The sequence below is a fragment of the Pistacia vera genome, unplaced genomic scaffold (genome assembly GCF_008641045.1).
Source record: "Pistacia vera cultivar Batoury unplaced genomic scaffold, PisVer_v2 Contig568, whole genome shotgun sequence".
NCBI lineage: Eukaryota > Viridiplantae > Streptophyta > Magnoliopsida > Sapindales > Anacardiaceae > Pistacia > Pistacia vera.
Window position 1 is genome coordinate 503,529 of NW_022196410.1, and position 14,644 is coordinate 518,172.

General features: G+C 30.2%; 1 protein-coding gene across 1 annotated transcript; it reads left to right on the forward strand.

Moving 5' to 3' along the window:
* The first annotated feature begins 1,103 nt into the window (after positions 1 to 1,103).
* On the forward strand, positions 1,104 to 2,351 carry LOC116108731 (ethylene-responsive transcription factor 5-like). Its single transcript, XM_031394960.1, has one exon. It carries the CDS (start codon positions 1,211 to 1,213, stop codon positions 2,189 to 2,191), a length of 981 nt encoding a protein of 326 aa, XP_031250820.1. The 5' UTR covers positions 1,104 to 1,210; the 3' UTR covers positions 2,192 to 2,351.
* The last annotated feature ends 12,293 nt before the right edge of the window (positions 2,352 to 14,644 follow it).

Consider the following 14,644-nt stretch of genomic DNA (forward strand, 5'->3'; position numbering starts at 1 on the left):
TTAATTTAAAATGTTGACTCAGGCAAAAGAAATCAAGAAGTTATGCATCTGGCTCTGGAATTTTACTAGACTGAAATTCATTCCGAGTATATTATATCTATATTGGACTATGAAACAAGTCCTTGCTCATAACCCATAACCTCACTAATCAACCATAAATAAAGAAACATATTAATTATCTTTCTTCTTTGACATTCAAGGCACGAAATCTAATATGAATCATTCTAGGAAAAAGGGTTTGAATTTATTAGGAGTAAAATGGAGAAACCAGGTAAATCAAAATCAAAATCAAAAGATAGAGATGAAATGAAACTTAGACTTGATTAAGTTATTAAATATTAGTTGATAAAAACCTTTAGTGGCCTGATGATAAAAAGCAAAGGAAGATCTAGCATGATACTTAATTTTGAATCTCCTTGATGGTAAAGAGCAAGAAAAAATCTAATATAGTCTCCCGAGTTCGAGTCCTTACGATCCCTAATAAGGTGACCATTAGAGTTCTTGTGCACAAGTTGGCCCGACACCCCAGTCATAAAAAAGAATAAAAAAATATTAGTTGATAAAGTTATCTAATGTTTGTTGATAAGTCTAATGTTTTTCACTATGCAACTTTAATCCAAAACCTAGAAATATATGACCAGCTTCAATCATAAAGAAGCGGTGCCTTGTCAACAGCTACGACCAAATCACAACCCATTTGCAAATTGCGTAGCTTTGTCTTCACTCTCTTTAACCCCATAAATTAACTAATTCAATGCACCATATATTTTCTTTTTTTTTTTATCCACTAAATTTCAATACTCCTTTTAATATTCTATCCAAACGTCACTCTATGAACCATCTTCGAAACACAAGACTAAATACAATCAAACAAAACAGGAAATACATAATGCACGAATCCAAAAGTGTACCTTTACCATCAGCTGTCCGATGCTTTCTTTGACCTCATCTGCACTGATCCAATGGTTGACATGAAACAAGAAACATGAAAGTCAATAAACAAATGTGAAAACGAACCTTCCTCCTTCTCGCTTAAAAGCTCCGTTGGAAAAAGTCGCGATTGACATTACAATGTCCAATCTATATATTCGTTGTCATTCTCATTCTTTCCCGTATTCAAAATCTTCCACTTCCACTTCCACATTCAAACTCTTCAGAGTTTTCAAGATTTAAAGCTTTCCTAAACCGCTTGATTGCTTGCTCAGTTTCTATGGCCACGCCTAATGAAATATCAGCGCTTGAGTTCATCGAGCGACAACTTTTTGGTGAAAACTCTCCCATGGCGAGATATAATTCGAATTTTGATATGAGTCAGTGGATAAACGAAGTCAAATCTAAAGTTTCGACTTCTGTGTCCGATTCTTGTTTAAGTTCACAAGCTTCTAGCTCTAATTCCTCGAATAGTTGCTTCAACACGTCCCCTTTCTTTGAATTTGAAACCAAACCTCAAATCAGCGATCATGTTTCGCCAAAATTCTCTCAATTGGCTGGCGATTTCTTTGAATTTGACGTCAAGCCTCAATTTCAATCGAATATTTATAACTCCGAATTCGAATCCAAGCCAAACGTTTCTCGGAATTCAACCTCTCAAGCCACTCGAAAACCTTCTCTACAAATCTCACTCCCGAACAAAACCGAGTGGCTCCACTTTAGTAACCAAGAAACCCAACCCAAACAGGCGAGTTCAGACGTTGTGGAGGACGCAAAGCATTACAGAGGCGTTCGACGGAGGCCGTGGGGAAAGTACGCGGCGGAGATCCGGGATCCTAACCGGAGAGGATCACGTGTCTGGTTGGGGACTTTTGACACCGCCATTGAAGCCGCCAGAGCCTACGATAGAGCGGCCTTCAAGCTACGCGGCTCAAAAGCTATCCTTAACTTTCCATTGGAAGCCGGCAAGTGCGACTCGGGAGCCGAGGCTGGAAAGTGCGACACACGCGTCGAGGCCAGCGCGTGTGGGAGAAAGCGGAAAAGAAAGGGTGAAAATGAGGAAGAAGAGAAGAAACAAATGAAAGCAGTTAAAACGGAAAGTGTGGAGACGGTTAAGGATAGTCCGTGGACCCCGTCGAGCTTCAGAGCATTGTGGGATATGGAGTTGGAGGGTGATGTGAAGGGAATTTTTAACGTCCCTCTATTGTCGCCGTTATCGCCTCACCCGCCGTTGGGCTACCCGCAGTTAATGGTTCTGTGATGGGTTGTTTTGAGTTTGTAGTAGTGTTTGTCTGACGTGGAATTTTTGGAGGGAATGTATATAGATTGTCATCTTTTCGGGGAGGGCGGTGCTAGTTTTACAGTGACATATACAAAAATGGCATTCAAAGATAATTCTCATCCTTGATTTTTATGATTTCTCTCTCTTTTTTTTCGTTTTTTTAATTTATTTTTTTTATTAATATCACTTTATAACCCCTTTTGTATAAATGTTTGTAAGGATAGCATTTTTCTTCGAGAAATAATATCAATATTTGTTAAATACTTGTGTTTGTATAAGTTTACAAAAATTAATTTTATGACTTTTATCTAATTAAATTTTATTATATTCATCTTCAACAATAATATAACATTGATTTAAAGTGTCACATAGCATTATGGTAAGGGTAATACTATACAATCTTACAAATCCGATATAACATATGAGTTTACATTATCACGTCAACTAACGATTTTGATTAAACATGAATGATGTTTCTTTATAGACGAACGATCGTTCATTCATAAGAAGTAATTGTTCTCTTCATAAAGAACGGTTATTCCTTTACTATTTCATAAGAAGGAATGGTTGTTCCATTCATAAGGAACAACCATTCCTTCACAAAGAATGGTTGGTCCTTGTGAAGGAATGATCGTTTCTTATAAAGGAATAATCGTTTATCTCTAAAAAACGATTGTCCGTGTTTAGTTAAAATCATTTAATGTCTTGGGTGTGGTGAGAGCTGTCAACTTAACTACCATATCGAGTTTGTAAAAGAAAGTTTGTAAGATTTGTTTGTCAGCCTATCTTTATTCTTATGATAATTCTAAAAAGCAAACGACATGTTCCCATCCTAGGTTTAGCCAAATCATAGATTCATACACGTAGTTGCATTTATTCCATATTCCTACCCTTAAACTAATACTGGAAGTTAATTTTAGATTTTGAGTTATGCTATTGTCATCCTACCCTTCACTTTTTATTTCACACCACTCAACCATGATCACCATCTAGCCACCACCACCACCACCACAACCACCCACCAAACCCACTCGACCGTCGTTCAAGCCTGATCTGGCCTGATTTTGTGTCAATTGACCAATCCAACACCACTATCAGGATCCTCTCATCTCCCTTTCCAAAACCCCTCTCATCTCGTTTGCTCTAATTCTATATATACAAAGAGTGAATCATTTATTAACTAATAGGTTTAATTTAGAATTAGTGTTTACATTTGATAGCGTTGAGGATTAAGATTATGTTAATTGCCTTGGTGGTAACGAGAACAAACTTGCTTCAAGTTTGAATTAATCAACCATGTCTAATGTTTTCTACAGTGTTCAATTTAAAATATAATTCTATTTTATTAATTTGAAAGGTATGTTACCTATATTAAAACATAACTGGAAATAGATTAAACTGCATGTGTGTTACAGGCCTCAATCATCATCGATCTTCATTTTCTTCTGTAGCTTTGACTGAATGTAATGGAGTACAAAATACTTCACTCACTTTGCTCTCCAACTATTGTTAATTAATTCATGACTGCTACCTTTTATATATGTACATGTACTCATCATTTTGTAAGCTTCTGTATAAGACTAATAAATTAAGCTCTTGGGCTGTAATTTTTCTTCTTCGATTATAGTGATAGTCACTATTTTTATCCTGCTTATTCTTGTAGCTTTGACTGGATATCCAGCCTCAGGTTTGTGCATGACGAAACTAGTAGCAGTGTAGACGTAGATAGATCTTGGTAAATAGTTATTATTGGGTTTCATCTGAATACAATAAATAAATTAATTAGCAGTTGGCAGTTGATGATGAGCAGGTATGTAAAAGACTTATCTCAAATCTGAAAAGAAAATGAACAAACAGAAAAAGATAAGGTCATTGACATTGTTTAACTATTCTGAACAGAACAAGATATCAGCCTTGATTTCTGGAACAAAAAAGACTTAAAGATTATATATTAATATTTCCTAAACTTAATTAATGTATCTGGCCTGCAGATCAGTCAAAGTCACCAAAACTAATCAAATAGGTCTTCTCTCTGAATGACCAAGTAATCGATTTGTATAATTTTATAAAAAAAATTACGACTTTTTCTGCATGGTTGTGACGTGAAGCAAGAGATAGATGAACAGGACATGTGTTTCTCAGTTTGTCCCGTTGGTTGATATGTCGTATGCCATTTGACTTTGAATTTGATGAATTTAAAATCTGAATAACTTGTATTTATTTTTACCCTTCCTTGATGTGTCTTTGACAATTATTAAGGAAGGTAAAGTAAATTAACCAGGTGATTTTGTTAAAAGCGGATCAAGATTCTGTCTTTACAGCTTAAGTTTAATTTTTATATGAATTCTTAAATTAAATAAAGAAAAATAGTAAGATTTAAAACAAATTCAAAGAAAGATGGAATATTGTTAGTTCTATTTGAATTCAACCCTTCATAAAACCAGCCTGTCTTCCTCAGAGTGACTGATATGAAACATTTCTATTGATATACAAAGCCAAAGAAAATCCAGATGGGTGTTTTTGTTTTCTGAAAAGGAGACAAAGTCTTGCCAATATAATGTAAAAGACAGCTTCATATAGGTTTGGTTTTGACCCCTCAATACTCTTCTTTAAAGTTTAATCTAGTTGGTGTCTCTGGTTCTCTTCAATGAACCTGCTCTATAAATCCCTCAAGAAATTCTAAGAACTATCATTTGATCCTGATAATACGTATTAAACATAATTAAAGTTGTTGCTTTCATCTAATAATTGTGAGGACAATAATACCCTCGTGTATGATCTCTAGATATCAAATTATATGATTGTGTGTTTAGGAATTTTTGAATATTCAAAATAGAATTTTAAAATAATTTAAAAAGTCAAATGAATATATCTCACTCCATTTAGAATTTTCTTTGATGCATTAATGATATATTAAATGCTGTTTGAATAGCTATATGAATTCATATTAAAATCTCTAACCTCCTAACCAGGTTTGTCACAGTCTGATCACGATAGAATATATATTTTTTACTGGTCATGACGGTATTGGAATCTTTAGCCTCTTTGTATGGATAAATCAAAGGAATACATTTCAGTTTTTTACAATTTGAGTTGACTTTCAATTGAACATGTGGGGTCTCAGTCTAAACTATATGAACTTGGCTGATGTTAATCCTCAAATCTCCATCCATTTACTTGCTCAGCACACCACACCCCTTTTTTAATTTTTAAAATTTCTTCTTATGTTTCCTGATAACGACACCTTATCTCTGTAACTTTTCCTATGTAACCCTAATGCTTGTTTTCTTGTCTCCAAAACCATCAGATATTGGTTTGGTCTTGAAGGGTAAAAGTGTCATTATATTTTTTAATATTTCAGTCAAACTCTTGACTTTCACTTTTCTCTCATTGTACTGTAATTATCAACCGAATAAAGTTATTTTTACCTAGTTATCATCTTCAATTTTTAAATAACCAGATAAATGGAATTTCAATTTTTAAATATGAAACTTTTACATTTTAAGTGATCTATTTATAATAAAAAGTCTAATACTTTATATATTTAAAATTACGAAAAAAACAAAAAAGGTTTGATTAATTTAAGAAACAGAATTTTGAGATAAGGAGTAAATGTAGTCAAGTAGTCAAATTTGGATGTAATGGGTGGTCTGGAAAGTGGAAACAAGTATAGTCAAATTTAGATTTAGGTGTGTGAGAATGCATGTGCACAATTTGTTGAAGTTTGACTTTGACTTGACTCGTAGATGGGCTGCTGACCGAACACACAATCTTGCTGGGCCTTCATATCAAATTTCAAATGAACTCTGCCTAATGGCCCTTGAGCCTCACTTAATCTCTTTTTAAACCCCGATAATAATTAAAATTGTTTTTAAAATGTAATTACTATTATAAAATAAACTAAGAGGAGAGAAGGTGATTGAGGGGAAATAGAACCAATACTTTTCTATTATAAGATTGAGTGTTCATCATCTTTCATAAAATATCTATTTATAGTCTCAAAATTATAAAATATTATAAATGAAATAAAAACTAATAAAATGCTTTGAAATTGTGGAACTTGAAAAGTTCAAGAGTTAAAGAAGATGAAAGATTGGAAAGTTATAAAATTGTAAGAGACATCGACATTTATTCATAATAATTACAAATATATAATATATCATTCCCATATTATCCCTTTTTACTTTTATTTTCTAAATCTTTTTGTTAACCCTATCATCTATTTTTATTTATTTTTTTCCTCCAGAGTGAAAATATCTTTTTTTTCACAGGTTAAATCTAAATTCGTTCATAACTCCTTCTACAACTTCATACTTGAGACTTCCTCTTTAAAACCTACTCATAATATTAGTTTATTCCAAATATTTTTTTCCACTATAATGGTCGTCTCCTTTGTTAATAGAAGCTAATAGAATAAAAAATAAACAATTTTTTTTTTTTTTTTTAATAAAATTATTGGGACTTGTAAAGAGAATGGAGGTTCATCAAATATGTTGTGAAATAATGTTAAAATTTAGGGCTTACGTTTACGCATTTGAATGTATCATCAAGTTAGCGTGAGATTAATTGGTGATGTTTATATAGGCCAATGGCTAGTGGTACTCCCAATCTTAGTATTTAAAATACTGACGGATTAACAAGTTTTTGGTTTATCATCTACTTCATTCATCGGCGAGCAATTCTATGACAATATATAATATTATTCCATGGAAAAACCGAAGTATATAATTTAAATATTTATAAAAACTAGACATGAGACCCGCATGTTGCACGGGTATGTTTATTCAATATTTTTTAAATAGATTGTAAGCAAATTTATTCTAACAAAATAAACTAATTAGATTAACACATAATAAGTGATAAATTATACAAATTTTAAAGTAAATATAAATTGTATATATATACAAAGTTGTGTTAAGATAAAATTAATAATTGTACATGTATAATTATTAATATCAATTATAAGTAGATTTTATTAAATCATTCATCCAACTTGAGAAGATCACCTGAATATTATATGGTCTAATTATATTTTCAGGATCATCAGCTTGTACAATTGATATTATTTTTGTAGACATGTCTTTGATATTCGATATCAGTATTTTGTAGTGAATCGTCTATGATATTTAATATCACCTGAATATTATCAAGATCAACTATTTAAACTCAAAATTTATATTGACCTTCCGCAATTTATGTAACTTATATTCGTTTTCAAGTTGCGTTGCGCAGGTATGTTTATTATTATTTTACATTATTATTGATTTTTTTTGTGTTTTAAATATATATTTTCTATATTGAAGTCCATTTTATATTGAATTGATAATTAAAAAATCAATAAATAAAATATCCACAAATTGAACTCAAAGTTTATATTATCATGGTTCTTCTCAAATATGTTACCATTTGACATTTATCATCAAAGTTTAAAACTTTGTCAAGAAAAGCAAAAAAATTTGCAAGATAACCTACTGGGTATTATTGATAAGTCTATAAATTAATCAAAGAAAGAGAGATCTTGTTGAAAAATGTGAACTTTTAAGCAAGAGACTTGCAGAGCCAAAGGAAAAAATTGATTATGATTGTTGAGAAAAGAAAATGAATTATTTTTATTATTATTATTTTAGAAATAAAAAAAAAATTAAGAATGTTGAGAAGATAACTCACATAGAAAGCAACAACAACTCCAACAGTATAATCTGAAGGAAACTTAATTGAAGCATTGAGGAAGCCATGATGATAAAGGTCATGTGACACAAATCCATTTGCTTTAATTAGAATTGACCACCACCTATAGCAAAAAAAAATTTGATGATAGCATCCTAAAGAAAGACGATAATTGTAAAACCCACAAAACTCACAAATCAATCCAAAAATTAACAAAAAGAGATAAAACAAATACAATTAAAACTACGTATCAATATTTGTTTTCCTTTGTCATCACTAAAATTGAATTTGTTTTATGTGTATGATGATAAAATGAATGGTTCAATAGCAGGTCTATAGTTATCCTAATTCATCATATAATATATCAAATTAAAGTTCTATCTGTCTAGTTTCTAAAGGTTCAAACCTCTCATCAATTGGATTTTTATTGAGCAAGTTATGATCAATTTACTTCTGACTGTTCAGTGGAAACCGAAATGTGTATAATGATAAAAAGAATAGTTCGACATTGGGGCTAAAGTTATCCAAATTAATCATATAATATATCAAATTGAAGCTATGTCTGTATAGTTTCTAAAGGTTCAAACCACTCATCAATTGGATTTTTATTGAGCAAGTTATGATCAATTTACTACTAACTGTTCAGTGGAAACCGAAATGTATGTGATGATAAAAAGAATGGTTCAGAAGTGGAGCTAAAGTTATCCAAATTAATTGTATCATATATAAAATTAAATCTCTATCTGTCTAGTTTATAAATATTCAAACCTCTCACCAATTGGATTTTTATTGAGAAAGTTATGATCAATTTACTACTGAATGTTCAGTAGAAACAGAAATATGTGTGATGATAAAAGGAATTGTTTGACAGTGGGGCTACAGTTATCCAAATTAAGCGTATAATATATCAAATTAAAGCTCCGTCTATCTAGTTTCTAAAGATTTAAACCTCTCATCAATGGAAGTTTTATTTGGCAAGTTATTGTCAATTTACTAATAATTGTTCAGTGGAAACTTAAATGTGTATGATGATAAAATGAATAGTTTACTAAAGCCATATGGTTTAGCATCAAACATCAATTGATATTTTTGTTAATAAATGAAATAGTTATATTCTGCAACAAACTCTTTTCATGATATATGTATGTAACATAAAAGATATTATAAAAAAGAAATAGAATAATTACAATTAAAACTACATATCAATATTTGTTTTCCTTCAAGGATAATAATAATGGTTCGGCATATTATAAATGGTTTACTAAAGCTACACGGTTTTCGATATATGTATGTAACATAAAAAAATATCAACAAAAAGAAATAGAATAAATACAATTAAAATTACATATCAATATTTGTTTTCCTTTGTCATCACTAAAATTAAATTGGTTTTATGTGTATGATAATAAAATGAATGGTTCGACCGCAGGCCTATAGTTATCCAAATTCATTGTATAATATTTCAAATTGAAGCTCTAACTTTCTAGTTTCCAAAGATTCAAACTGCTCATCAATTCGATTTTTATTGAGTAAGTTATAACCAATTTACTACTAATTGTTCAGTAGAAATCGAGAAACAGGGGAAACCGAAATGTGTTTGATGATAAAAGGAATGGTTTGAAAGTGGCGTTACATTTATCCAAATTAAGTGTATAATATATCCAATTAAAGCACTATATGTCTACTTTTTAAAGATTCAAACATCTCATCAATTGAAGTTTTATTGAGCAAAGTATGCTCAACTTACTACTGACTATTCAGTGGAAACCAAAATGTGTGATGATAAAAGGAATGGTTCGGTAGTGAGGTTACAGTTATCCAAATTATGCGTGTAATATACCAAATTCAAACCCTGTATGTCTAGTTTCTAAATATTTAAACCTCTAATCAATTGGAGTTTTATTGGGCATGTTATAGTCAATTTACTAGTGATTGTTCAGTGGAAATTGAAATGTATGTGATGATAAAGAAATGGTTCGAAAGTGGGGCTACAGTTATCCAAATTAAGTATATAATATATCAAATTAAAGCTCTATATGTCTAGGTTTTAAATATTCAAAATTCTCATCAATTGGAGTTTTATTGTGCAAGTTATGGCTAATTTACTACTGACTATTTTGTAGAAATTGAGAAACATGAGAAACTAAAATGTGTATGATGATAAAATGATTGGTTTGGAAGTGGAGCTACAGTTATCTAAATTAAGCGTATAATATATCCAATTAAATCTCTGTTTATCTAGTTTCTAAATATTCAAACCTCTCATCACTTGGATTTTATTGAGCAAGCTATGGTCAATTTACTATTGACTGTTCAGTGGAAGCCAAAATGTGTGTGATGATGAAAGGGATGGTTCGGAAGTAGGGGCTACAGTTATCCAAATTAAGCGTATAATATATCAAATTAAAGTTCTGTCTGTCTAGTTTCTAAAGATTCAAACCTCTCATCAATTGGATTTTTATTGAGCAAGTTATGGTTAATTTACTATTAATTGTTCAGTGGAAACCGAAATGCGTGTGATGATAAAATGAATGGTTTACTTAACCCAAATTTAAGGGATTATCATAGTAGGATGGATAAGAAATATTTCAAATAATACCTATTAATGGGAAAACATAATCAGCCAAAATTAATTCATTTAACATATAGACTCGCACATCAACAGGACATAAACAATAAATCATTCATATAATAAATTAAAATACACGAATGTTTTTACAGAAAACATATTCAACAGAATTGAACTATTTCTACTAGTATAGGTATGACACATATTCACAGTTTGGCTGATAATAGGATCATCTTCGATTTGATCTTAATAAAGTATATGAACATTTTCTTAAAAACAAACATAACAAAATTTAATCAATCTTCATGTTAAGATTTGTTAAGGAACAATTATTCATTCGTATAACAACTGTTACCTGAAAACAAAATCAACAAAAGTTAATTAATTTTCATATTAAAATTGTTAAGGAATACACTTACCGTTCAGCAGGACTAACACAATTAATCATTCAAATAGATTGACCGAACAAAAGCAATCATTCAATCAAATAATAACTGTTAAAATAGTTAGGAGATACACTTACAATTTCGTATTAAAATAGTTAGAAGATATGCTTACAGTTCAGAAGAACGAATCACAATAACAACTCATTTGACAATGTCAATCGGACATCCTGCCTTTATTCCATGTCAATTCACGAATATTTGACCTGTAAAAAACAACAAAAACATAAATAAATAAATAAATCATCAATTAATAAAATTATGAAGAATAGATGTATTATTGACACAAACTAACATAACCTATAAACAATTAACAAAAGACTAAACGTATTATTAACACCAACTAACATATTGCGATAATACACAACTGAACATACACCCCTTTTATAACCTCTTATTTAGACCTTTCGAATGTCAACACAATTAAATACGAATTGAATACGAAGAAAAGTTTGCAATGTCAATACAATTCACCTATATAATTATTAATAAACATGTATGTTTTTACTACCAATGCAATGCACCTATGTAATCCAATCTTTATGTATATTTATTTAAACTTTGGAATACCAATGCAGCAATTAATATTGTCTACATCATCACCAATAAAATTCAACCACATGGCAATCACAAATCTAAGGTGTCCTTATGGTTAGACCTTTAAAATGTCAATGCAATGCAGCTATATAATTAGTATTATTATTAATTATTAATACAATAATGCAATGCACCTATGTATTCCAATCTTTATGTCTATTTATTTAGACTTTGGAATACCAACGCAGCAATTAGTATTGTCTACATCATCATAAATAAAATTCAATCACATGACAATCACATGACAATCACAAATATAAGGTGTCATTATGGTTAGAAGACCTTTAGAATGTCAATGCAATGTGCCTATATAATTAGAATTGTTCCAAATTTTTTAATTAATTAATAATTATAGATGGAGCAATAAATATCAATCTAACGTGTCAAAATAGAGCAATTTGACTAGCTTGTCAATCCAATGTGTCAAAATGGAGCAATTCTAGAGCTTCCAAAATGTGCCACATGGCAAACAACCCGCATGGGTATTCAGCTTTATATATATATATTGATTTTATATGTGTGATGATAAAATGAATGGTTCGGTTGCAGGTCTATAGTTTTCCAAATTCATCGTGTATATATCAAATTAAAGTCCTATCTTTCTAGTTTCCAAATATTCAAACCGCTCATCGATTGGATTTTTATTGAGTAAGTTATGGCCAATTTACTACTGATTGTTAAATGGAAATCGGGAAATAGAGGAAACCAAAATGTGTATGATGATGAAAGGAATGGTTTGGAAGTGGGGCTACATTTACCAAAATTAAGCGTGTAATATACCAAATTAAAGCCCTGTATGTCTAGTTTCTAAACATTCAAACCTATCATTAATTTGATTTTTATTAAGAAAGTTATGGTCAATTTACTACTAATTGTTCAGTGGAAATCAAAATGTATATGATGATAAAATAAATGGTTCGGAAGTGGGGCTACAGTTATCCAAATTAAGTGTATAATTATCAAATTAAAGCTCTGTCTATCTAGGTTTCAAATATTCAAACCTAGAATCAATTATATTTTTATTGAGCAGGTTATGACTAATTTACTACTGTCTATTCAGTAAAAATGGAGAAACAGGAGAAACCAAAATGTGTGTGATGATAAAAGGAATGATTTGGTAGTGGCGCTACAGTTATCCAAATTAAGCATATAATATATCCAATTAAATACCTGTATGTCTAGTTTCTAAAGATTCAAACCTATCATTAATTGGAGTTTTATTGAGCAAGTTATGGTAAATTTACTACTGACTGTTTAGTGGAAACCAAAATGTATGTGATGATAAAAGAAATGGTTCATAAGTGGGGCTACAGTTATCTAAATTAAGTGTATGATATATCAAATTAAAGCCCTATCTATCTAGTTTTCAAATATTCAAACCTAGAATCAATTAGAGTTTTATTGAGCAAGTTATGACTAATTTACTACTGACTATTCAGTAAAAATTGATAAACAAGAGAAACCAAATTGTGTGTGATGATAAAAAGAATGGTTTGGTAGTGGGGCTACAGTTATCCAAATTAAGCATATAATATATCCAATTAAATCCATGTTTATCTAGTTTCTAAAGATTAAAACCTCTCATCAATTGGATTTTTATTGAGCAAGTTATGATCAATTTACTACTGACTGTTCAGTGGAAGCCGAAATGTGTGTGATAATGAAAGGAATGGTTCGGCAGTGGGGTCAGTTATCCAAATTAAGCGTATAATATATCAAATGAAAGTTCTGTCTGTCTAGTTTCTAAAGATTCAATTCTCTCATCAATTAGATTTTAATTGAGCAAGTTATGGTCCATTTACTATTAATTGTTCAGTGGAAACCAAAATGCGTGTGATGATACAATGAATAGTTTACTTAACCCAAATTTAAGGGATTATCATAGTAGGACTGATAAGAAATATTTCAAATAACACCTATTAATTGGAAAACAGAATCAGCCAAAATTAATTCATTTAACATATATACTCACACATCAACAGGACATAAACAATAAATCATTCATATAACAAATTAAAATACACGAATGTTTTTACAGAAAACATATTCAATATAATTGAATTGTTTCCACTAATATAGATATGACACATACTCATAGTTCGGCTGACAATAGGATCATCCTCGATTTGATCTTAGTAAAGTATATGAACATTTCCTTAAAAACAAACATAACAAAATTTAATCGATCTTCATGTTAAGATTTGATAAGGAACAATCATTCATTCGTATAACAACTGTTACCTGAAAACGAAATCAATAAAAGTTAATTAATCTTAATATTAAAATTGTTAAGGAATACACTTACCGTTCGACAGGACTAACACAATTAATCATTCAAATAGATTGACCAAACAAAAACAATCATTCAATTAAATAATAACCGTTAAAATAGTTAGGAGATATACTTACAATTTCGTATTAAAATAGTTAGAAGATATGCTTACAGTTCAGAAGAACGAATAACAATAACAACTCATTTGACAATGTTAATCGGACATCCTGCATTTATTCCATGCCAATTCATGAATCTTTGACTTGTAAATAACAACAAAAACATAAATAAATTAAAAATCATCGATTAATAAAATCATGAAGAACAGACGTATTATTGATACAAACTAACATAACCTATAAACAATTAACAAAATACTAGAATTATTGTTGACACCAACTAACATATTGCGATAATACACAACTGAATATACGCTCCTTTTATAACCCCTTATTTAGACATTTCGAATGTCAACACAATTAAATGTGAATTAAATATGAAGAAAGGTTTGCAATGTAAATACAATGCACCTATATAATTATTAATAAACATGTATGTTTTTACTATCAATGTAATGCACCTATGTAATCCAATCTTTATGTATATTTATTTAGACTTTGGAATACCAATGCAGTAATTAATATTGTCTACATCATCAACAATAAAATTCAACCACATGACAATCACAAATCTAATTTGTCCTTATGGTTAGAACTTTAGAATGCCAATGTGATGCACCTATATAATTAGTATTATTATTAATTATTAATACAACAATGCAATGCACCTATGTAATCTAATCTTTATATCTATTTATTTAGACTTTGGAATACCAATGCATCAATTAATATTGTTTATATCATCACTAATAAAATTCAACCACA